This window comes from Bufo gargarizans, chromosome 3 (assembly GCF_014858855.1).
Source record: "Bufo gargarizans isolate SCDJY-AF-19 chromosome 3, ASM1485885v1, whole genome shotgun sequence".
NCBI lineage: Eukaryota > Metazoa > Chordata > Amphibia > Anura > Bufonidae > Bufo > Bufo gargarizans.
In genome coordinates, this window is record NC_058082.1 from 505,198,793 (window position 1) to 505,222,720 (window position 23,928).

Sequence of the window (23,928 nt, forward strand, 5' to 3'; positions counted from 1 at the left end):
GCCAGGACCCCCATGCCGCAAGGTGCATGGCAGCCGCAGGCAGTGCAGCATACAGGCTAGTGGTTCACCCTTCCGGGAAACCAACCCCCTTCCGAAGGACACAACACACAGGGAAAACATCTTACATACATGCAGGGAAAAGCACCAACAACAGCCCAGACATGTTACAACAATCAAGACGTACACCACACCCTGAACATAAACCCACACCTAACATACAACAAGTGAGGTAGGGTATGAGGAGCATACAAAAGGAAGACAATTTGTGTCCAACAAGGTGGCCCTTAAGGAGTGGGCAGAATCAGGAAAGGAGCAGAGCTCCAACACCAAACAAGGCTGGAGTACAACTGCCCCCAGCCAGGAAGCCACAGATAAAGTCAAGCTAGTGGCCACACCCAGGACACACCTAAATCCCCACTAGCTAGAGGATAAACCCCTCGCTCACCAAACCGCAGGGAGACACACCTTAAAGGGGAAATGCACGTGCAAACCGACAACACATTGCCACCGGAAACCAGTTTGCACGGCAACCGCATCACGATCAAACAACAATATGACCGTGACATTCGGAGCCAAAGTCGGGGGTTCAGCGGTATCCAGGTAGGAGCACCGTGACACCCATGAAGAGACATTTTAGGCCGCACTATACCACTTGGCATTCCTACACCTGGGATGCGCGATTTACAGGTGAAACTCGAAAAACTAGAATATCGTGCAAAAGTCCATTTATTTCAGTAATGCAAATTAAAAGGAATTTCATTCATGCAGCTTAAAATTTGAGTTTTGTAAAAAGGTTCAATATTCTAGGCTCAAAGTGTCACACTCTAGTCATCTAATTAATCCATACCCCCTGAGCAAAGGGTCTTTCGAAATTGAGACGTTGGGGTTTCATAAGCTGTAAGCCATAATCATCCAAATTATACCAAATAAAGGCTTGAAATATCTCACTTTGCATGTAATGAGTCTATCCCGTATGTTAGTTTCACCTTTTAAGTTGCATACCTGAAATAAATGAACTTTGCACGATATTCTAATTTTTCGAGTTTCACCTGTATATAGAGGGCCCTGGGGCGCGGCCGCCCGTTGCATATGTATAAATATAGCAGGGGTCTAAGGCTGCAGTAAACGATTATTTTAGAAATCAAGTATTCTATTGATTATTTTTACGATTAATCAAGGATTCTAATAAGAAAAAATGAATTAATAGACTGTTTTCCTTTATAAAAACTCATCAGACCCCTGCCATCAGTCCCCAACACCCTTCGTTCCCCTCTGTGTGATGAGCCCAAGTGCTACAGTTCCCCCCAATGCCATCGGCTCTCCCCCCTTGTGCCATCATCTCACCCACCTTGTGCCAGCAGCTCCCCCCCCCCCTTGTACCAGCAGCTCTCCCCCCTTGTGAAATCATCTCCCCCTGCTCCTCTTGACACCCCGGCCTTAGTCGTACCAACTTACCTTTCCAGCAGGGGCGCCGCCGACACTCCATCTTTCCGCGCTGCTCTGCGTCTGACGTCACACAGCGCATCAGGTCAAGGCGTGCGTACGTCAGGAGGTCAGTGTAGTGCGGGACCATGGATGTGCTGTGGAGTGTCCAGAAATCCCCTGCTGGAAACGTGAGTATTGCAGTCCAGCTGGAGACCACGGAGCGGGAGTAATAGCAAGCAAGAAAAAAATTTGCATCGAGGATTTTTGTGTGTTGAATTACTCAATTCAATCGAGTAATTGTTTCAGCCCTACAGGGGTCAGTACAGAGATCTATCCCATCATCTATTTATCCCCAGGACTGTGACTGTGACGAGGGGACAACCTCTGCGTCTGGAGGAAAGAAGGTTTGTACACAAAAGCATAGAAGAGGATTCTTTACGGTAAGAGCAGTGAGACTATGGAACTCTCTGCTTGCCACACAGCGAGAATCGTAAAGATTGGCCCATGTTATCCACCATGTGAGAGTACAAGGAACTACTACAACAGTACTGCAGAGACTGCACCGCCAGCAACGTGGCCAGGTGGGGGTTCAGGATATGATGATGCCACCTCATGTGCTGCAATAGACCTCTGGTACCTATGACTGTGTTTAAATGCCCATAGTTTATTTTAATCCTGCACATTATGCATCCTCTCTCAGAGCCCAGCACTGAATGACATTCTGCTAGGGCACCTGCCTGCCTGCTGCAGCACTGATAGGCTGCCTGTCGGCCAATCAGGGCAAGGCCCCACCCCACTCAGGGTCATGTGTGCACCCTTCTTCTTCTTCCTCCCTAGTCCTTTTTTTCACCAACATGTACAGTAAAATGGCACTACATGTCATTTTACTGGTTTCACCGTAACAAACCTGAAAAGGTTTGAGTTCATCTGTCATCTGAAAAAATGCAAAGCTCATAACAAACTCAATTTGTTACAAACTGGTTCGCTTATCTTTAATGTAGACACTTGTATGAGGAACATTTGGGAAGTATGGAATTAGCTGGCTTATCCAGCAACCCATAGGTAAGTAATATGGAAGATTTAAAACAATTGTGTGGGATTCATGATGACCTATTTCAGGATCGGTCATCAATATCTGATCGATGAGTGCCTGATCCCTACCACTCCTGCCAAGCAGCAGTGATGCAGCCTCTTCCTATGCCAGTGAAGGCATGCTCATCAGTCACATGGCCTATGTGCAGCTCAGTCCCATTTAAAGGCAACCTGTCACCTGTACTATGTTGACCTCCCTAGCACTGAAAAGGAGATGAGTACTATGAGACTTGCTGCCTTTGCCCTCCCCCAACTTCGGTTGATGACTGTGCAACAGGAAAGAAACCTGACAGTCATCATCAGGAGAAGGGGGAGGCCACAGACAGCGAGTCTCATTGGACTGGTCTCCTTTGCAGCGCTGGCGTCTCAAAGTACTGACTGCTAGCCAAGTGACAGACCGCTGTTATCAATGGGTCTCTTATTACATTATGCTACGGGCCAGAAGCCACCATTCCTCGTTAGTGAGAAGGAGTTTGAATGGTTGAGCATAGGCGCTGCCACACTGTGTGGGATTGATGGATATGGGCAGCACTCAGCTATCTACTGTCAATCCCAATGACCTTGAAAGACACATCAGCATTCCTTACTGAGTGGAAGTGTGTGCTTCGGAGTGGAAGAGTGTGCTTTAGGCTGCGGTCCTACTAACCTACTAGACTGTTGCAAAAGTGACTGGAAGCCTCACTCCTCTACCTACTTGGTTCTACTGAGCTGCTGCGAGTGATGGCTGCATGAAAATACAGTGTTTTCTATTTGGCAAAATGAGTTCAGCGTTGGGTCCTCTGTAGCAGTTGTGTCGTCTGCTTCCATTGAAGGTATGTCAATGCTGCTCACCACTCACAAGTGCTTTCTATGCATTAAATTCCATCCACTTGACCAGGCTTAAGCCATGTAACCATTCTGGGAGGCTCTTCTGTTTCACCAGGCACCACTGCCATACTTCTTGATGAAACCTTCAAAACATTAAACCATGCCTCTCTGCCTGCACTGCAGTGTATGGGCCTTTTAACCAATCCCTCGTCATCGTCTCCACAAAAGCCCTCCATCTAGTGGTTTCCTTCAGCCAGTCTTTTATATCCTGGAATGCTCTGGAGCCTCTCTGGTGGCTTGCAAGCCTCCTACATCACTGCCTCTTGACTCCTTCCAGCATCAGCTTTAAGGGGTTTTCCGAGATTTTAATATTGAGAACCTATCCTCAGGATAGGTCATGAATATCAGATTGGCAGGAGTCTGACACCTGGAACACAGCCGATCAGTTGTTTGAAGAAAAGGCCGTGCCAGCACTGCCTTCCCTTCATTGTTTACCTGCTCGCCATCAACATCACAGCATACAAGTGTATAGGAACAAGCCATCCCATAGAAGTGAATGGGATGGCTTTTTGTAATTACACCTGCTTACCTCTGCGATGTTGATGGTGAGCAGATAAACAATGAAGGGAAGGCAGTACTTGCATGAGTGCAGCCTTCTCTTTAAACACCTGACCCGTGGGGGTGCTAAGTATCGGACTCCTGCCAATCTTATACTGATGACCAGGGGTGTTGCTAGGTGAAAACATGTTTTGTCCCAGGCCACGAATGTACTGCCTTCCTGCTAGATACAACTATATTGCCATCCCCAGGATACAATTGAATCTAATGCCCTGCAGGAGCTGAAGGACCTGTGATGACATCACAGGTCATGTGATCAGTGCTAAATGCAGTAGCTAAAAAAGTACCTGTGATGATGTCACCGCCATGTGACCAGTGCAGGAGAGGACGGCTCAGCAGTGAAGAGAAGTCCTGGGAAGAAGCTGTGGTGAGGACCAGGAGAGGTAAGTGAAGGGGTAGATTACTCAGTGTGAGAGGCAGAGTAATTTTGGTAGTTGTAGTTATTTAACTGGGACTGTATGTTAGGGCAGAAGGGAGGGAAGTTACTTACATGGGACAGTGGGGTGGAGTGATGTTATTTACATGGGACTGAAAGTTGAGTGAGTGATATTATTTACATGGGAATGCATGTTGAAGGTGGCTGGGGCAGGGTGATGTTATTTACATGGGACTATATGTTAAAGGCGTCTGTGGGAGGGAGTGATAAAATTTACATGGGACTGAATGTTGAGGGGTAATGTGATTTACATGGGACTGCATGTTGGAGGTGGCTGGGGAAGGGGGTGATTTTATTTAAATGAGACTTAATGTTGAAAGTGACTAGGGGAGGAAGTGATGCTATTTCCATGGGGGTGAATATTGAGGGGGTGATGTTATTTACATGATACTGTATGTTGAAAGCGGCTGGGGGGGGGGGTTATGTTCTTTACATGAGACTGTATGTTAAAGGCGGCTGGGGAGGGGTAATGTTATTTACGTGGGACTGTATATTGAGGGGGGCAGGATTGATGGTATGATGTTATTTACATGGGACTGTATTTTGGAGAGGGCTGTAGATAGAAAGGGATATTATTTACATGGGACTGTATATTGAAGGGGGCTGGAGAGATGGTGGAATGGTATTTACATGGCACTATATGACGGAGAAGGAAAATAATGTTATTTACATGGGACTGTATGTTGGAGGGGCTGAGGAATTATAATTTTTGAGGACAGTAAACGGAGGAATATAACTACAGGGGGCACTGCAGGGGGCAATATAAATATTGGGAGGGTTTCAGGGCGAGCATTATAACAGTAGGGGGCGATATAAATACTGGGGCACTTCAGGGTAAGCATTATAACAGTAGGGGACATTATAAATACTGGGGGCACTGTGGGGGCATTTTAAATCCAGAAGACATTAGGCGTTCTTATTACTACTGGGGGCTCTATAGGAGGGACTTATAGATCTGCATTATTTCTAGAGCACTGTGGGGGGTCTTATTACTACTGAGGGGTCAGTAGATAGCTTTTTTACCACTAGGGGAACAATAGGGGGGCCTTTATTTCTACTAGGGGCTCTGTAAGGGCATTAATAATACTGGAGCGCTCTTCAACTAATGGGGGCACTCTTGGGGAGCATTATCACAGTTGGGGGCAGTATTACTAATGAGGGCACCTAGACGCCAATTACTATTGGTGGGACTATAAGGAGCACTATTACTATGGGGGGGGCACTCATTTTTCTTCAGGATAGTATTTTGGGGTACAGAAAAATGAGGAAGCTAAGATGTCTGTGTGTCACACTCTGCAGAGACGAGGCGCAGCTGAGAGAAGTAGTCCGGACGGAATGGAGAAGATGATGACAGAGAAGATCTACATCAGAGGAGACGTCACCTGGTAGGAACTGGATGTGAGAGGTACGTGCTGCTGTATAGCTGTATAGCTATAGCGGGCTTAGGGGTCGGTTGGTCGACTTAGAGAATTGGGCCATATGCACTGGGGCTTCGGCCCCGTATCTTTTGAGACCCTTGCAACGCCCCTGCTGATGACCTATCCTCAGTATGGGTCAACCAATATTACAATCCCAGAAAACCCTTTTAACCACCTGTTTTGCTGGAGTCCAGCTTGGGCAGTGGTAAAAGTAACTAACTGGAGGGGGGGGGGGCTGCTTTAGATGCTTCTATCTCCTGAATAGTAGCAGCTAGAAACATGCAACTGGTCTTGTTTGAAAGATGACAGTCCAGGCTTTCAAACAGTACTATCATAACAGCTAAAGTTTAAGCAACAGAGGAGAAATCACTGTTGGAAATCAAGTCGGGAATAATGGTGAGTAAAACCTGTTTTTACAGCATCCCGATTTCTATCAGTGATATCTTCCCCTGTCCTGAACATATTGCTGTCATTCTGGTATTGTCTGAAAGCTTGGAATACCAGTTGCATGTTTCTAACTGCTACCATTCAGAAGGAAGCAGCATCTAAAGCAGCCCTCCCCCTCCAGTTAGATACTTTTCCCACTGCTGGAGCTGGATTCTGGCAAAACAGGACCTCATGCTCATTGCCGTCCTGCCGGACTATACTAAATGTAGAGATTCAGGTTCACACAGTGGTCAGAGCAGCTGATGCTTATTTTTGGACAGACAGGACACACTAGACTCCTGCTGCCGGCTGACAGATATGTTTTTTACTGGCAGATTTCTGGCTAATATACTTGGCATCACTCTCTCCTCTATGAGAAGGGTACAGGAACCTCAACTTTTCCAAATGGATTTGGGGACTGGCAGTTGTCTCACTAACTGTATCATTAGTTCCACACTTCCGATATAATTATCCTTACAGGTCCTTAAGCTGCATTATATCCTGAACACTTCTGAGCTCTGACCACTCAGAGCAAGGCAATGGTTTTGACTTGCGACATGATGAGGTGTTTCGCGCCCCCTTCCCTTCAATCCTGGCTACACCCAGAGCACATGTCCTGATTGTCCCCTAGCTACGCTCCTGATCCACCCGATAGGTGATATATATATATATATATATATATATATATTATTGCAAGGGTTCTTTTGACCACTGTGACCCCCACTAGAATGGGAGTTCCTGTGTTTCCTGAATAAATGGAGCAGTGGTGCATATGTGTGACCACCACTCCAAGTACAGTGTCAGCAGTCCCATAGAAGCTAATGAAATGGTGGCCATGCATGCACAGACTACTATTTACAATGAGGGACTCAGAGACCCCTATTCTCATGTCTGAGCGGTCAGACCCAAAGTGATCACACATTTACCAGTTATCCTGTGGATAGGAGATAAATGTTCTTTGTGGGACAACCTCCTTTAACTATGACAGAGGCTAAAAGGATTATCGTGTAACTAATTATTCAATTTATGAAATTTAAAGCAGTAACTAACATCTACAAAGTGCCATTAATGTTACATACAAAGGTACAAGAGAGCCACCTGGTGGTCATTGCACAAACTGCACAAGAACCACCAAGTTCTGTTTGCTTTATTACGACTCCCTGGTCTTTCACACTATCGCAGCACATTTATGCATTTCTTTTATGGTGCTCACTGAGTTCTGAGCAGTTACTGCATGTCGCAAAGATTTGTTATCTCACGTACAACTCCTCCCAAAATATTGCATTTATTACACCGAAAAAAAAAGATATATTACCTGTACATATGAAATTACATTATTTTCAGCAATTTGCCAACACATGAGGGTCACTGCACCGAGTACCATGCATCTATGGGCATTAATTTACAGTATTTACAGAGATATGCTGCTTTTTGTGTGGATTTTTGCAATCTGTAAACATGAAAATTATGTTCAAAGTTGAATCTACAGTACTCTATGATCAAAGACAAATAGATGATACAATCAGGATGCAGTCCACCTGGCTTATTGTTTAGTACTGTATGTACTGAACAGCTGCTAGCTCTAAAAGCTGACATCACAGGTGACCAAATGATGAATCATGGTGCCTTGATGAGTATGGGAGCTTGTAGAGGAGGATCTTTTTAACTTGTATGTATAGCACCCTCTCTAGGATATCAGAAGGAATCGAGTGGAGACAGTTGTAACTTAAACTTGAATCACGTAACATAACAAGCTTATGGTTACAACAGTCTTTGACAAGGCATCAGGCATATAGGTTGCAGACTCTGAATGAGGGCACATGCTTAGTGTCAACAGAATAATTTGGTACACTGTCTCTTTAAGTGGCAACGGACAAATTTTACTCTGTCCCTTTAAGAGGTGCAGTACCACAGAGGGTATCTGCAAATGGTTTGTTATGTAATATATTGCATTGTTATTTGATATGCTGTTACATATTGTCATGTAATGTATTGTACCCTTCATAGTCATGTATGGATAGCACAGCCAGGGTAGGAGGTTTGTGTGGACTGGTCCTGCCCCTAGCCGAGAGGCTAGTGTCATCAGTGAAGAAGAGAGGTGGCATGATCTCTCCATGATCGACAGAAGGAGAGAAGGAGAAAAACAAAGGAGAGAACAAGAGAACTTAGAATCTGCATTGCTCAGCATTGGAGTGTCACGGATGGTGTTGCAGAAAGCTGGAACTTATAAATAAACATCTGACTGGCTTGATCCCAAACTAAGAAGCATGTGGGTGAGCCCTATAAAACCCCTAGAGCTCTCCCTGACTGCTATGCCCATGCAAAGGTCTTTATGGTAGACAAATGCATGCCCACGTACCTTATACTATGTGACACCTGAAAACCCTATAATAGTGAGGGGAGATGACCACCGGCTCCCTGCACTTAATACAGACGGAGTCAGGGTCACCTACAATCAAGCCAGCAAGGAAACACAAATAAAGGAAACAGACTTATCTGAGGAATCAGGAGAAGCAGTATCCAGCAGTGAACAACTCATGCAGGAAGAAGTATAAACAGAAAAGTGAGGCAGTATGGGAGGGAATATAAAGGGAGACAATCAGTGCAAATAGGTGACAGCTGGGAGAAGGAAAGGAGATGACATAGTGAAACCAAAACAAAGAACGTCATACAAGAGGTAGCGAAGAACGTCTAACAGACCTTCTCACAGAGCTGGCGGTGACATGGAGATGTTAAAGACTTTACTGCAGTGAGGGACACTGTTAACACACCTTTCGTAAGATAATTTTTATCCTTGCTCAAATCCATACAAAGCAATCTGGGGAAATTCAGACTGTATATTCTGTGAACTGTGTTTTTGCGATTGTTGGATGTACTACAACTCCCATTTTGCACTTAAGTAAAGTCCGACATTTATTCTGTTAAATATGGCCTGGTTACTGACTCCTGCACCATACACCAGCAATTGTGCTATGCACGACCTGCCTTGCTCCCATATAAACACTTAACCCTATGGGTACCACAACTACCATCGGCAGGAGCACCAAAACCAGGGTTCACCCTGATTTCATTGCACGGCCCTAGGAAGCAACCGTGTGAGGAAAGCCACTGTGATTGACGGATACACTGCCAGAGCAAATACCACTCCCAAACCTCCCAACTTTTTGGACGGTCAAAGAGGGACACTTATGGTTCATTGTGTGAAAGATCCATTTTTCCTGTATAACTAATGTAAGAAGGTACAAGGAATCATCGTGGATGATAGGTACATGTCACCGAGGTTCCTGGCCTCGGTGGAGTAAGAGACGGTTTTTATGTGTCAGCAGAAATTGCTGTTTGACACCTTGATACTTGTGCGTTTTAGAGAGGCTTGCAAACTCCATTTTCGCCTTCTTCCCCATTCCTCTGGTGATGAGGAACGGAGGGTGGGGATCATTATATCGCTGCTCAGGGGTAACGCTCAGTCGTGGGCCTTTTCGCTGCCGGTGGGGGCACGGCCCCTCCGTTCAGTGGATGAATTCTTTTTAGCCCTGGGTCAGATATATGATGATCCGGATCGTATTGCTTTGGCTGAGTCTAGGCTACGTCTCTTATGCCAGGGTAAACAATCCGCAGAGATATACTGCTCAGAATTTCGGAGATGGGCAGCTGATACTGGTTGGAATGATGCTGCACTCCGAAGTCAATTTTGACATGGTCTTTCAGAGGGATTGAAAGATGCATTCGCCTTTCATGAGAGGCCTATCTCCTTGGACTCTGCTATGTCTCAGGCCGTTCGTATTGACAGGCGTCTTAGAGAGAGGAGAGATCACTCCTTCCTGTCATACTCAATCCCAGGACAGTGCAGCGGTCTCATTCTGTGAGCAGGGGTCTCCGTCGCTGTCATCCCCTTCTGAGCAGGAGCCCATGCAGCTGGGGTTGATTGCCTCTGACAATAGAAGATTCAGCCCGCATGGGAAGGTTTGTTTTTGTTGTGGAGGTATAAATCATTTGGAAAATGTTTGTCCCTCTAGGAGATTCAGGCAGTTTTTTGGGAGTAATAAAGAAACAAAAAGGAAAAAATCTTTTAAAAATGTTCCATCTGTTAACATTGGCAGGGTTGAGGCGGTAATTGAAGGTTTTCCGTTTCCTTGTAGTTCCCATTTTGTCCTGCCTGCCAGGGTGGCGCTAGAGAGCAAGAAAATTTTTTGTGAGATTTTTGCAGATAGTGGAGCAGCTGTCAATCTCATTGATAATCAATTTGCGATAACTCATGGTTTCCAGGTATGCACTTTGGGAAAGGATATTCCTGTTTTTGCTATTGATTCCGCTCCACTTTCTCAGAAATCATTAAAGGGCATAGTTCACAATATCCGTTTAATTGTGAGTGATGCTCATGTTGAGGATGTGTCATGTTTCATCCTTAGCGGATTACCTACTCCTCTTGTGTTGGGGCTACCCTGGCTCACTAAACATAACCCCACCATTGATTGGCAAGCGAGGCAAATAAATGGTTGGAGTGACTTTTGCAGAGAGAATTGCCTCACGACATCTGTTTCTGAGGTTTCTACTAAGACTGTACCACCTTTTCTCTCTGAATTTTCGGATGTCTTCTCTGAGAGTGGAGTTCAGGATTTGCCCTCGCACAGGGAGTACGATTGCCCTATTAATCTCATCCCAGGCGCCAAGCTGCCTAAATCTCGTTTATACAATCTTTCCCAACCTGAAAGGGTCGCTATGCGTGCTTATATCTCTGAGAGTCTGAGAAAAGAACGCATACGACCTTCGAAGTCACCTGTTGCCGCTGTTTTTTTCTTTTTTAAGAAAAAAGATGGTTCTTTAAGACCTTGTCTGGATTTCAGGGAGCTGAACAGTATCACTATTCGTGACCCTTATGCGCTTCCTCTGATCCCGGACCTGTTTAACCAGATTGTTGGGGCTAAAGTATTTTCCAAATTAGATCTAAGAGGGGCATACAACCTGGTCAGGGTCAGAGAAGGAGACGAATGGAAGACGGCCTTCAATACCCCTGAGGGCCATTTTGAGAATTTGGTTATGCCTTTTGGTTTGATGAATGCCCCAGCCGTTTTTCAGCATTTCGTGAACAGCATTTTTTATCATTTAATGGGAAAATTTGTATTAGTGTATTTGGATGACATTTTGATTTTTTTCTCCTGATTTCAAAACTCATAAGGAACACTTACGTCAGGTCTTGCTCATCCTGCGGGAGAATACATTAAACGTGAAACTGGAAAATTATGTGTTTGCGGTTCCAGAAATTCAATTTCTGGGGTTTCTTCTCTCTGCTTCTGGTTTTCGCATGGACCCTGAGAAGGTCCACGCTGTGCTTGAGTGGGAGCTTCCTGAGAATCAGAAGGCGCTGATGCGTTTTTTGGGCTTTGCCAATTATTACAGGAAGTTTATTTCTGAATTATTCCTCTGTTGTTAAACCACTCACTGATATGACCAGAAAGGGGGTAGATTTTTCTTCCTGGTCGGTAGAGGCGCGTAAGGCCTTTTCTAATATCAAGGAGAGTTTTGCTTCCGCTCCCATCTTGGTACAACCTGATATTTCTCTACCCTTCATAATTGAGGTTGATGCTTCTGAGGTGGGTGTGGGTGCGGTCTTGTCTCAGGGTTCCTCTCCTGCCAAATGGTGACCGTGTGCCTTTTTCTCGAAGAAACTCTCCTCCGCAGAGAGAAATTACGATGTGGGAGATAGGGAGTTGTTGGCCATCAAATTTGCTTTTGAGGAATGGCGCCATTGGCTAGAAGGAGCCAGACACCCTATTACCGTTTTTACTGACCATAAAAATCTGGCCTACTTGGAGTCAGCCAAGCGTCTGAACCCGAGACAGGCCAGATGGTCTTTGTTCTTTTCAAGGTTTAATTTTGTTGTCACGTTCCGCCCTGGGGTTAAGAATGTGAAGGCAGATGCCCTGTCACGTTGTTTCCCGGGAGGTGGGAATTTTGAAGACCCGGATCCCATTTTGGCTGAAGGTGTGATGGTCTCTGCTCTTTTTCCTGAATTGGAGGCAGAGGTGCAGGTAGCCCAGTCAGAGGCTCCTGATCTTTGTCCTACTGGGAGGTTGTTTGTGCCTCTCGCTTTAAGACACAACATTTTTAAGGAACACCACGATACTGTCCTTGCTGGGCACCCGGGGGCAAGAGCCACAGTGGATCTCATTGCTCGGAGATTCTGGTGGCCTGCGCTTCGTAAGTCGGTTGAGGGTTTTGTGGCTGCCTGCGAGACTTGCGCTCGTGCCAAAGTCCCTCATTCACGGCCATCAGGTCCTCTCCTTCCCTTACCCATTCCTTCCCGTCCTTGGACACATCTGTCCATGGACTTCATAATGGACCTGCCTCGTTCCTCGGGGAAGACTGTGATTCTGGTGGTGGTGGACCATTTTAGCAAAATGGTGCATTTCATACCTTTTCCTGGTTTGCCCAATGCTAAGACACTGGCGCAGGCATTTATTGATCACATTGTCAAATTGCATGGTATTCCTTCAGACATAGTCTCTGATAGGGGCACGCAGTTTGTTTCCAGATTCTGGAAGGCATTCTGTTCTCGCTTGGGGGTTTGGTTGTCATTCTCTTCTGCTTTCCACCCGCAGTCGAATGGCCAGACAGAGCGCGTCAATCAGAATCTGGAGACATATCTGCGCTGTTTTGTGGCGGAGAATCAGGAGGATTGGTGTTCTTTTTTGTCCCTTGCTGAGTTTGCTTTAAATAACCGTCGTCAGGACTCCTCTGATAAGTCACCATTTTTTGGTGCATATGGGTTTCATCCGCAGTTTGGGACTTTCTTGGGAGAGGGGTCTTCTGGTTTACCTGATGAGGACAGATTCTCCTCATCTTTGTCATCGATTTGGCAAAAGATTCAGGATAATCTAAAGAGCATGAGTGAGAGATATAAGCGTGTGGCAGATAAGAGACGTGTGCCTGGTCCGGACCTGAATGTTGGTGATCTGGTGTGGTTGTCTACCAAGAATATCAAATTGAAGGTTCCCTCCTGGAAGTTGGGTCCTAAGTTTATTGGGCCTTGCAAAATCCTGTCTGTCATCAATCCTGTTGCCTACCGTCTTGATCTTCCTCAGACTTGGAAGATCCATAATGTTTTTCATAAGTCCTTATTAAAACCTTATGTTCAACCCATTGTACCCTCGCCTTTGCCTCCTCCTCCGATTATGGTTGATGGTAATCTTGAATTTCAGGTCTCTAGGATTGTGGATTCTCGTGTTGTCCGCGGTTCTCTCCAGTACCTCGTTCATTGGGAGGGTTATGGTCCTGAGGAGAGGATGTGGGTCCCAGTGATGGACATTAAGGCCACTCGTCTCATCAGGGCTTTCCATAGGTCCCATCCTGAGAAGGTGGGCTCTGAGTGTCCGGAGTCCACTCGTAGAGGGAGGGGTACTGTCACAACCAGACATCTGAGAAGCTCTGACAGATGCCTTTCAGAACCTCCTCCTTGAGCTTTTTTTGTTTTGGTTTTCAGTTCCTCATCTCGTTAGCCTCTCTCAGCTGTCTTGTAGTTGGACTGATTGCATCCCTTTAAATTCCTCCCCATAATGCATTAGTGTGCGGTTTATACAACTTCCTGGAGTGTGTGTGCATGCTGATCCTATTTTCCAGTCTTCTACAAGATAAGTGTTGTACATTCATTTGTGATCTTATGTTTGCTGGATCCCAGGTGACCCTGACTCCCTCCGTGTCTAGTGTAGGGAGCCGGTGGTCGTGTCCCCTCACTATTATAGGGTGTTCAGGTGTTATACAGTCGAGGTACGAGGATATGCGATCATCTACCATTAGGATGTTCGCATAGGCTGAGCAGTCAGGGAGAGTGCCAAGTCTTATGCAGGGCTCTCCCTTTTTGTTCCTTAGTTTTGGATCCAGTGAGTCATATATTCATTTTGTATTGTCTTGTTTCCTGTACACCTTCCGTGACAATGCGCCCACATCATCACGCTGGGCATGATCTAACATGTCAGCGCACACCAGAATTGGTGCGTTTTCTTGAATTAATATGGGTGTGATGGCCTCTTCACGCTCAAATGTATTTGGTGAGTATGTTTTTTTTTTACCACCATTTCAGGAAAAATTGATTCGTTACCACGAAGGGCCAGGAAATTCATATTTCAGTGAATTTAATTTTTCCTGAAATTCGGATTAAAGTCAATTTGATTAACTTCGATTCATTCAACATTAATTGTAACAAATACCAATGGTTCACTAGGTGCATCTTATAGTCCAAAAATATGGTCATTCTTTTTAGTTATTCAATACATCATATAAATATATGGTTCCATTAAAATAGATAACTCATCTTGCAACAAACAAGCCCTATTATAGCTATGTTGATCGAAAAATAAAAAAAGTTTGGATTTTATTGTCAGACTCCTGCAGATCGGGTTTGGATGACCTATTCTGAAGATAGCCCATCAGTAGTAAAATCCTGACAACACCTTTAAGAGGTTAATAGGCTAGTAATCCTTCTAACTAGAAAATATTTAATTTGAGGTCTCATTGATATACAGTGCATTCGGATAGTTTTTAGACACTTTTTATATTGCGGCTTTGTGCCAAAATAAGAGAAAAAAATCAAGTCTTCCCTATCTACTCATATAATACAGTGAGGAACCGCACTGTATTCAAGTGTGTCACCGGTGCCAATCAAGGGCTTATTAAGCCATTTTATCATGAGAATGAAGTATTGAGGCACTCAGGTTCTTTTTGCAATTTAAATGAAGTTTATTTCATAAATTAATCTCTGCATCATCCATTCGCCCGTGGTATATATAGGAGCATTAAAGAACAGAATATTCTGGATCCAGCGCCCCAGAATACAGCCATACATCACTCAGATAATATGACCACTGACGAAGGTCCACCGTGACCGAAACGTTTGGTCAGAAATATTCTGTTGTTTAATGCTCCTATATATACCACGGGCGAATGGATGATGCAGAGATTAATTTATGAAATAAACTTCATTTAAATTGCAAAAAGAACCTGAGTGCCTCAATACTTCATTCTCATTCCCTATCTACTCACACTCAGTACCCCATAATGACAAAGTGAGAACAGTATTTTAGATTTTTTTTCAAATTCATTAAAAAGGAAATACTAACATTTTGCATACTTTCGCAGGGACATAAGTATTCAGACCCTTTGCTATGCCACTTGAAATTTAGCTCTAGGCACCTCCCATTTCTCTTGATCTTCTTTGTGATGTTTCCACACCTTGATTGGAGTCCACCTGTGGTAAATTTAGCTGATAGGACATGATTTGGAAAGACACAGCACTGTATATATAAGGTCTCACAGCATCAAAGCTGCATCATGCTGAGGGGATGTTTTTTTAGCAACTGGGACAGGGAGACTGGGCAGAGTTGGGATAAAGCTGGGGGAGCAGTGTATAGACATTCCTAATGAAAACTTGATCTAGAGCGCTCTGGACCTTAGACTGGGCCAAAGGTTCACCTATCAACAAGACTATGACCCTAAGCAAGCCAAGACAACACAAGAGTGGCTTAGGGAAAACTCAGTCAATGTCTTTCAGCGACCCAGCCAGAGTCCTAACTTGATCCCAATAGAAAATCTGTGGAGAGGTCTGAAAATGGCTGTCCATCGATAGTCCTCATCCAACCTAACAGAGCCTCTGCAGAGAAGAATGCAAAAGATCCCCGAATCCAGGTGTGCAAACCTTGAGGCATTGTTACGGATCAGTGAGTGCGGAAATACTGTGCCAATATATGTACCATTTTGACTTTGGACTAACCCTGAGGTAGTTAATCTGGCGCTCCACTGGTATTCACCCTTTAACTCCTGCACAGGGATCTGAACTTTTCTGTGGGACTTTTGAAGATACAGAACACGCAGAAAAACCACAGGCTAATTGCAGGAGCAGAATGAATAGTCACTAAGGCTTGAATGCAGGACTAGAAATCCACACAGTATATTTGTAGCATAGCTGGTAGGAGACACAGTATAAACTGTCAGGCAGGGTGGTAGTGAAGACACAGCCGAGGCAGGCAGGCAGGAATAGAGACAAGGAAGATGGACAGGGCTAAACTTAAACGCAGATTTGAAACTGGAAATGAAGAAACACACAGGAAGGGTGGGTACAGTGATGTAGAGGAACAAACGCAGGCAAAATGCAGAATGGCAGAAGCACTAGATTACAACACTTTTGCTGGTCAACAGCGAACCATAAAGCTAAGGCACCCTATGCTTGGGGAAGGTACTGTAAATATCCAGAGACCCCTAGTCATTTGCAACCGCGGACAAGAATAGGACATGCTCCATATTTTTTGCAAGGCCGCGGAACAGAACAACGAATGCGGACAGCACACATCTTTTGCGGCCCCCTTGAAATGAATGGGTCCACACCCGTTCCGCAAAATTGCGGAACAGATACGGATCCAATTATACGGTCGTGTGAATGCACCCTAAAAGTGTAGCTGATATTCTATTTTTATTTTTGTAATATGTAGGGGCAGTGATACTGACCATTTTTGTAATATACTTTAATTACTGAAATTATACATTTCTATTAGAAAAATAGCTCTAAAGTGGTGCATTTTGAGCCTTAGCAACGCTCCTCTGTCCTCTGTTTACATACAGTTGCAAGAAAAAGTATGTGAACCCTTTGGAATGATATGGATTTCTGCACAAATTGGTCATAAAATGTGATCTGATCTTCATCTAAGTCACAACAAAAGACAATCACAGTCTGCTTAAACTAATAACACACAAAGAATTAAATGTTACCATGTTTTTATTGAACACACCATGTAAACATTCACAGTGTAGGTGGAAAAAGTATGTGAACCCTTGGATTTATTAACTGGTTGAACCTCCTTTGGCAGCAATAACTTCAACCAAACGTTTCCTGTAGTTGCAGATCAGATGTGCACAACGGTCAGAAGTAATTCTTGACCATTCCTCTTTACAGAACTGTTTCAGTTCAGGAATATTCTTGGGATGTCTGGTGTGATTCGCTTTCTTGAGGTCATGCCACAGCATCTCAATCGGGTTGAGGTCAGGACTCTGACTGTGCCACTCCAGAAGTATTTTCTTCTGTTTAAGCCATTCTGTTGTTGATTTACTTCTATGCTTTGGGTCGTTGTCCTGTTGCAACACCCATCTTCTGTTGAGTTTTGGTTGACGGACAGATGGCCTTAAATTCTCCTGCAAAATGTCTTTATAAACTTGGGAATTCATTTTTCCTTTGATGATAGCAATCCGTCCAGGCCCTGATGCAGCAAAGCAGCCCCAAAACATGATGCCCCCACCACCATACTTCACAGTTGAGATGAGGTTTTGATGTTGGTGTGCTATGCCTCTTTTTCTCCACACATAGTGTTATGTGTTTCTTCCAAACAACTCAACTTTGGTTTCATCTGTCCACAGAATATTTTGCCAGTACTACTGTGGAACATCCAGATGCTCTTGTGCAAACTGTAAGCGTGCAGCAATGTTTTTTTTGGACAGCAGTGGCTTCTCTGTGGTATCCTCCCATGAAATCCATTCTTGTTTAGTGTTTTACATATCGTAGATTCGCTAACAGAGATGTTAGCATATGCCAGAGACTTTTGTAAGCCTTTAGCTGACACTCTAGGATTCTTCTTCACCTCATTGAGCAGTCTGCGCCGTGCTCTTGCATTCATATTTACAGGAAGGCCACTCCTAGGGAGAGTAGCAGCAGTGCTGAACTTTCTCCATTTATAGACAATTTGTCTTACCATGGACTGATGAAGAGCAAGGCTTTTGGAGATACCCTTTCCATCTTTATGCAAGTCAACAATTCTTAATCGTAGGTCTTCTGAGAGCTCTTTTGTGTGAGGCATCATTCACATCAGGCAATGCTTCTTGTGAAAAGCAAACCCAGAACTAGTGTGTGTTTTTTATAGGGCAGGGCATCTGTAACCATCACCTCCAATCTCATCTCATTGATTGGACTCCAGTTGGCTGACACCTCACTCCAATTAGCTCTTGGAGATGTCATTAGTCTAGGGGTTCACATACTTTTTCCACCTGCACTGTGAATGTTTACATGGTGTGTTCAATAAAAACATGGTAACATTTAATTATTTGTGTTATTAGTTTAAGCAGACTGTGATTGTCTATTGTTATGACTTAGATGAAGATCAGATCACATTTTATGACCAATTTGTGCAGAAATCCATATCATTCCAAAGGGTTCACATACTTTTTCTTGCAACTGTAACTAAGTCAGTGTTGAGCAAGTCTCCACTGTTATGTAAACAGAAGACAGAGGAGCGTTGCTAAGGTTCAAAATGGGCCACTTTAGAGTTATTTTTCTAATAGAAATGTATGATTTCAGTAATTAAAGTATATTACAAAAATGGTCAGTATCAATGCCCCTACACATTACAAAAATAAAAATAGAATGGCAGTTACACTTAAAGGCTAGAACAATCTACTGAGACCATCTTTACCTGCTGTAAAGATGCCTTTATTGGTCGCATATGGAACTTGTTTAAATTTGAATCCCACCCCTGTAACTATATTAATTTGTAAAATAAATGAAATCTGCAGACATAGAGTAAAGGATACAGTACTTTAGTGTTATATTTTACATTCAAAGCAGGGAGTAAACAGTATAACTCCTGGAGCCATTGTCTAAGCCATTTTGAAGTGAGAGGATGGCACAATGGGTTGCTGTGAATCTGTCCAGTGAAAGCATGGAATTCCATAGGTTCCCTATTAAAATGTAATGACACTGATATCCCAGGAGGCCAGAAGTGATAGACTGAGTTCCCTCCCTAGGGGTCGACTGTTGAAATTAAAGGAAGAAAGAGTTAGTGGTTAGAGGAGCAGATTTGGAAGGCAGCCTCCTTCGCTATTGCTGTTACCTCGTGTGGAAACAATGTCATACATAAAAAAATGTCTTAGGGAGAGTTCACATGACTGTTATTTTTCCGTTCTTCTGATCCATCAGAAGAACAGAAAAAAACAGGATCCTGTAAAAAAAAAAAAAGGATCCTGTGCTTTAGTTATGCACATTTGACACCCGTTTGAGCCATTTCCATCTGAGATCCATTTTTTATGCAGTACTTTTTTTTCCTATCTAAAAAAAAAAAACAATCTCAGATGGAAATGACGCAAATGGATGCCAAATGTGCATAACTGAAGCACAGGATCCTTTTTTTTTTTACAGGATCCTGTTTTTTTCTGTTCTTCTGACAGATTAAGAACGAAAAAGGGGGCGAGCCATTTTCTACAACCGTTTTTAGACGTAGAAAAAGGTCTAAACGTAAGACAGCTCGGAAGCTGTGTTATATTTAGAACTGGCGCTGGATGTGCAGAAGTTATGCAGAGGCCAGCGCCTCTTCATAACTTCCGCGGATCCTCTGCCAGCTTAGGAGTTTATTAAGACTGGTGTCTAAAACGCTTTGTTATTGTCTAAAACGCTGGCCTTAATAAATGTGCCCCATAATGCGTTAATGAGGATGTGTCAAGTCGTAGAACTGCCGGACATAGGTATACGCTGTACGGGTATCTTTCTGGCAGTCCTATAGAATATAAATGGAGTGGCAGCAGACATGCAGAACTCCATTCATTCAGTGGAAGAGGACCCCAGTTGTTTGTAATCGGTTGGGGTCATAGTGGATCAGAACCCCAATGCTTAAATGCTTTTCCCATATCCCTATTTATAAAGCACACAAACATTCTTAAAATACTTTGTGAATTTCAATGTTTATGTGCCACATATATACAGTTTGAGCAAAGTTTTAGGACTACAGTATGTAATAGCAGGAATTGTTGCTGAGGTGAGGTTTTTTTTACCCCTAAATGGCCATATTCTTTTGCATTGTGTCCTAAGAATGCTATTATTTTCCGCTATAACCATGTTATAATGAAAAGTAATAAAGTGAAGTTCAGGTCCCCATTGACTTCAGTGGGGTTCGGGGTCAAGTTCGGGTCCCAAACCCAAACTTTGACCTGAAGTTCATCTGGATTTCCACGGATTAGCTCATCCCTCATTACTAACAGTCTGCAACGAAGGTCCAGCTGTGTGATACCAGTTTGGTGTGTGACCCTGCACAGTCTGTATAGTGTCAAGACCGTGCAGGGACATACCCCCCCCCCCCCCCAACTGGTAACACACATCTAGATCTTCATTGCAGATTGCTGGTAATATACACACAGAACAGAGTCATAAGAATAAATCCTCCAGAATTGTTATGTCCTGACATGGCATAAGAGTTTGCAGATCCTCTTGAAGTGTACATGTAATGAGGGTCTTCTACTGCTCTGCCCCTGGCCACAGTGATCACACCTGGCACTTCCTGCTCACCATCCCCGGCATCTCCATGTCAGTCACCACCAGCTCGTACTGCACACAGAGATCTTATATTGCTCAATCACTCCCTGCATTTTAGAAAAACTCCTGTTGTTACCATTAGCCCCTCTCTAATTCCTCTTGCAGCTGCTGAAGTTAGCTCAAATTCCTGAGCGCTCCTAGAAATATTGAGAAATGGGGGCCAAGAGTATCATGATCATTGCTGGGTCAAGGGTAAAATCTTGTAAGTGTATAGGATATTGACTGTTTTGCAACACACATTAGTTCTTAGTAGTTTGGGGAGTAATGTATCCTTTTTATGTAGTAGATTAGGGATAATTTGCCATAAACATGCTTTAAAGGGGTTGTCCCACGAAAAATGTTCTACAGTTTTAAAACCGGCAACTGGATCTGGGTACTTTTGTAATTGCATGTAATTAAAATTAAATTAAATTTACCATTGCCACTGAGTTATTCACTGAAATCTATCTGTATAGTGCCACCTGCTGTTTTTTCTTATTTGTTTGTCCAGCTCACTGAGAAAGCCGCACATGCTCATTTTCATCCTTCAACTGCCTCCTGAGCTGTGATAGGGAGAGCTGAGACACGCCCCCTGAGCTGTGATAGGGAGAGCTGAGACACGCCCCCTGAGCTGTGATGGGGAGAGCTGAGACACGCCCCCTGAGCTGCAGCAGAAAAGACACTCCCCTTGAGCTGTCAGCTTGATATAAATCTAGCAGAGCAATGAATGGGGAGATCTCTGGATCCATGAGAGGTACACTACAGGGCTGGTGCTAGCTTTGTTAGAGATAGTCACATACTATATGATGTCTGATTTTCATTTACATTAGTCATGGGATAACCCCTTTAAGTAGCTACTGTGTAAGGGCAGCACATACAATAACTGAAAAGTGTAAGGAAATTAGTGCCTGAATTGTTTGCATCTGTTTTGCTTCCTTTTAAAGAGCCTAACATGGCAGTGTAACTTTGTATAGTTATATAGATATAAAAATATCACACAGTGTACTATTTTCTACCTTCCCCAGAATCCATGTCTGATGTTACGGTCTTCAGCAGATACCTGTAGGCCGGACCAAAATCATTGACTCAGTGCAATCTCCAGTGCAAACATTTTTCCAGTAGATAAAACCTTTTCCATTCAATAGAACAAGGTAGCAATTGTCATACCACCAACCACTGTAAGTAATTGCACAGTGAGAACTACTCCGATCCTGATCTTTGTCTTTTGTGGAGAACTTCATGTTGTCATGAACAGTGTTTGAGTCAAAGATGGTTAGACTGTCCCCTGCAGTACCAGAGTACCTCCCTAGACGCAATGCATAGCCATTCTCTTCTTTGTCTAGGCTGAAGATATCATAGTCGGCATGCCACTCCTTATCATTCTTGTCCTTCAGGATAAAGCGTACCATGTAAACCCGTTGAGATGTTATCAGGTGAATGTACTCATTACCCAGCCAAAAATCCTTCATCACATTTCCAAATCCATACTTGAAAGTAGTCCAGGACTCATGCCAAGTTATTTCAGTAGTTTTGGAGTTCCTCTGGATAGCAGTCCACCGTTTGCCATCTTCATCTACATGACAATATACTACTAAAGGAGGTGATGAATGAGGTTTGATGACATAGACTCCACTCGCGCTGTTCTTTGGCAGTTTATCACAGTCTATAGGGAAATCTGAAAAAGGTGTAAATAGTGGTAGTAAGATAGAAACCATTTACTTTATAGCCTGCTTTATACCCTAGGGCTGCACTGACATTTATGTTGGTTGTCACTGGAAACAGACAAGTCTGTAGTCAGACACATGGGTCAGCTGATCATCTGTAAAAATGACCACACACCTCCCAACTTCTCCAAACCCATACACATTCGGTTTTTCTAGGCATGTTTGTGTTTTCAGTGAGGAAAGAGGAGAAGGGTGCTGCCAGATACCTCTTCTGGGGGCTTATCTCTAGGTAAAAGAAACCAGTTGAAAGGTCTACTGTTCCAGTGCCATGGCTCTTGTCCCCACCATTTTGGGTTTTCACCAGGCTGGAAGTGACAAGGTCATGTGACTGCTGCTGCCATTCACTGGCCTCAGCAGTCACATACAAAAATGGCACATCACTCAAACAGAGTGGATGGGAACTACAGCACTGAAAGAGTGGGGCTTTCAATAGGTTTGTAATCTTTAGATTTTTGTTGGACTAGCTTCCTTCTGGTGTCTAAGTTTGAAGTTATGGCAGAAAACCCCTTTAAACGGTGTCTCTGTTTTAATGAATATATTTCAACAGGCAGGAAAGGAAATCTAGATAAATCCAGTACATGCAGTAATATGAAAGTTTTTCTCCAATGGTTTTAGGGGACTCTCAGAAGCAACATACAGAGTGTGAATGTTTGAAGCCACACACGTTTTTTGCATGTGGCAATGCCATATACACGAGCCCTAAAAGTTTAGTGATGTAATTACATACATAAATGGGCCATACTACTAAAGCCCATACTTATAAAGCCCACATGCAATTGTGTCTGCAAAAGTGGGCACAGCTTCGAAGTCATAACAAGCGTAACACATTTACTAAGGTCTTCAAACCGTCTTCAAATCAGACAAGTTGCAGAAAACAGCTCCATTTCACTTGATATTAATTTCCCCCTATAACATAATTTGGCGGCATTGTCATGGGGAGAGACTGGTGCCCCGTGCGACCAGTAATATTAACCACTTCCAGACCGGGCCATTTACCCCCTTTCTGACCAGGCCTAATTTTGCAAATCTGACATACAGTTCAGACCAAAAGTTTGGACACACCTTCTCATTCAAAGAGTTTTCTTTATTTTCATGACTATGAAAATTGTAGATTCACACTGAAGGCATCAAAACTATGAATTAACACATGTGGAATTATATACATAACAAAAAAGTGTGAAACAACTGAAAATATGTAATATTCTACGTTCTTCAAAGTAGCCACCTTTTGCTTTGATTACTGCTTTGCACACTCTTGGCATTCTCTTGTTGAGCTTCAAGAGGTAGTCACCTGAAATGGTTTTCACTTCACAGGTGTGCCCTGTCAGGTTTAATATGTGTGATTTCTTGCCTTATAAATGGGGTTGGGACTATCAGTTGCGTTGAGTCCTACTGAATAGACTGTTAGAATTTGTATAATGGCAAGAAAAAAGCAGCTAAGTAAAGAAAAACAAGTGGCCATCATTGCTTTAAGAAATGAAGGTCAGTCAGTCCGAAAAATTGGGAAAACTTTGAAAGTGTCCCCAAGTGCAGTCACAAAAACCATCAAGCACTACAAAGAAACTGGCTCACATGCGGACTGCCCCAGGAAAGATAGACCAAGAGTCACCTCTGCTGCGGAGGATAAGTTAATCCGAGTCACCAGCCTCAGAAATCGCAGGTTAACAGCAG

At 43.7% G+C, this 23,928-nt stretch overlaps 1 protein-coding gene across 1 annotated transcript; it reads right to left on the bottom strand.

Annotated features, from left to right (window-relative positions):
- Window positions 1-21,582: 21,582 nt before the first annotated feature.
- LOC122930270 (fibrinogen-like protein 1-like protein) lies at window positions 21,583-23,474 on the bottom strand (the record flags this gene model as incomplete). Its single annotated transcript, XM_044283514.1, has 2 exons — window positions 21,583-22,208; window positions 23,465-23,474. Coding segments are annotated over 2 exons (636 nt in total), but the record flags the coding sequence as incomplete, so codon positions are not given.
- Window positions 23,475-23,928: the final 454 nt, after the last annotated feature.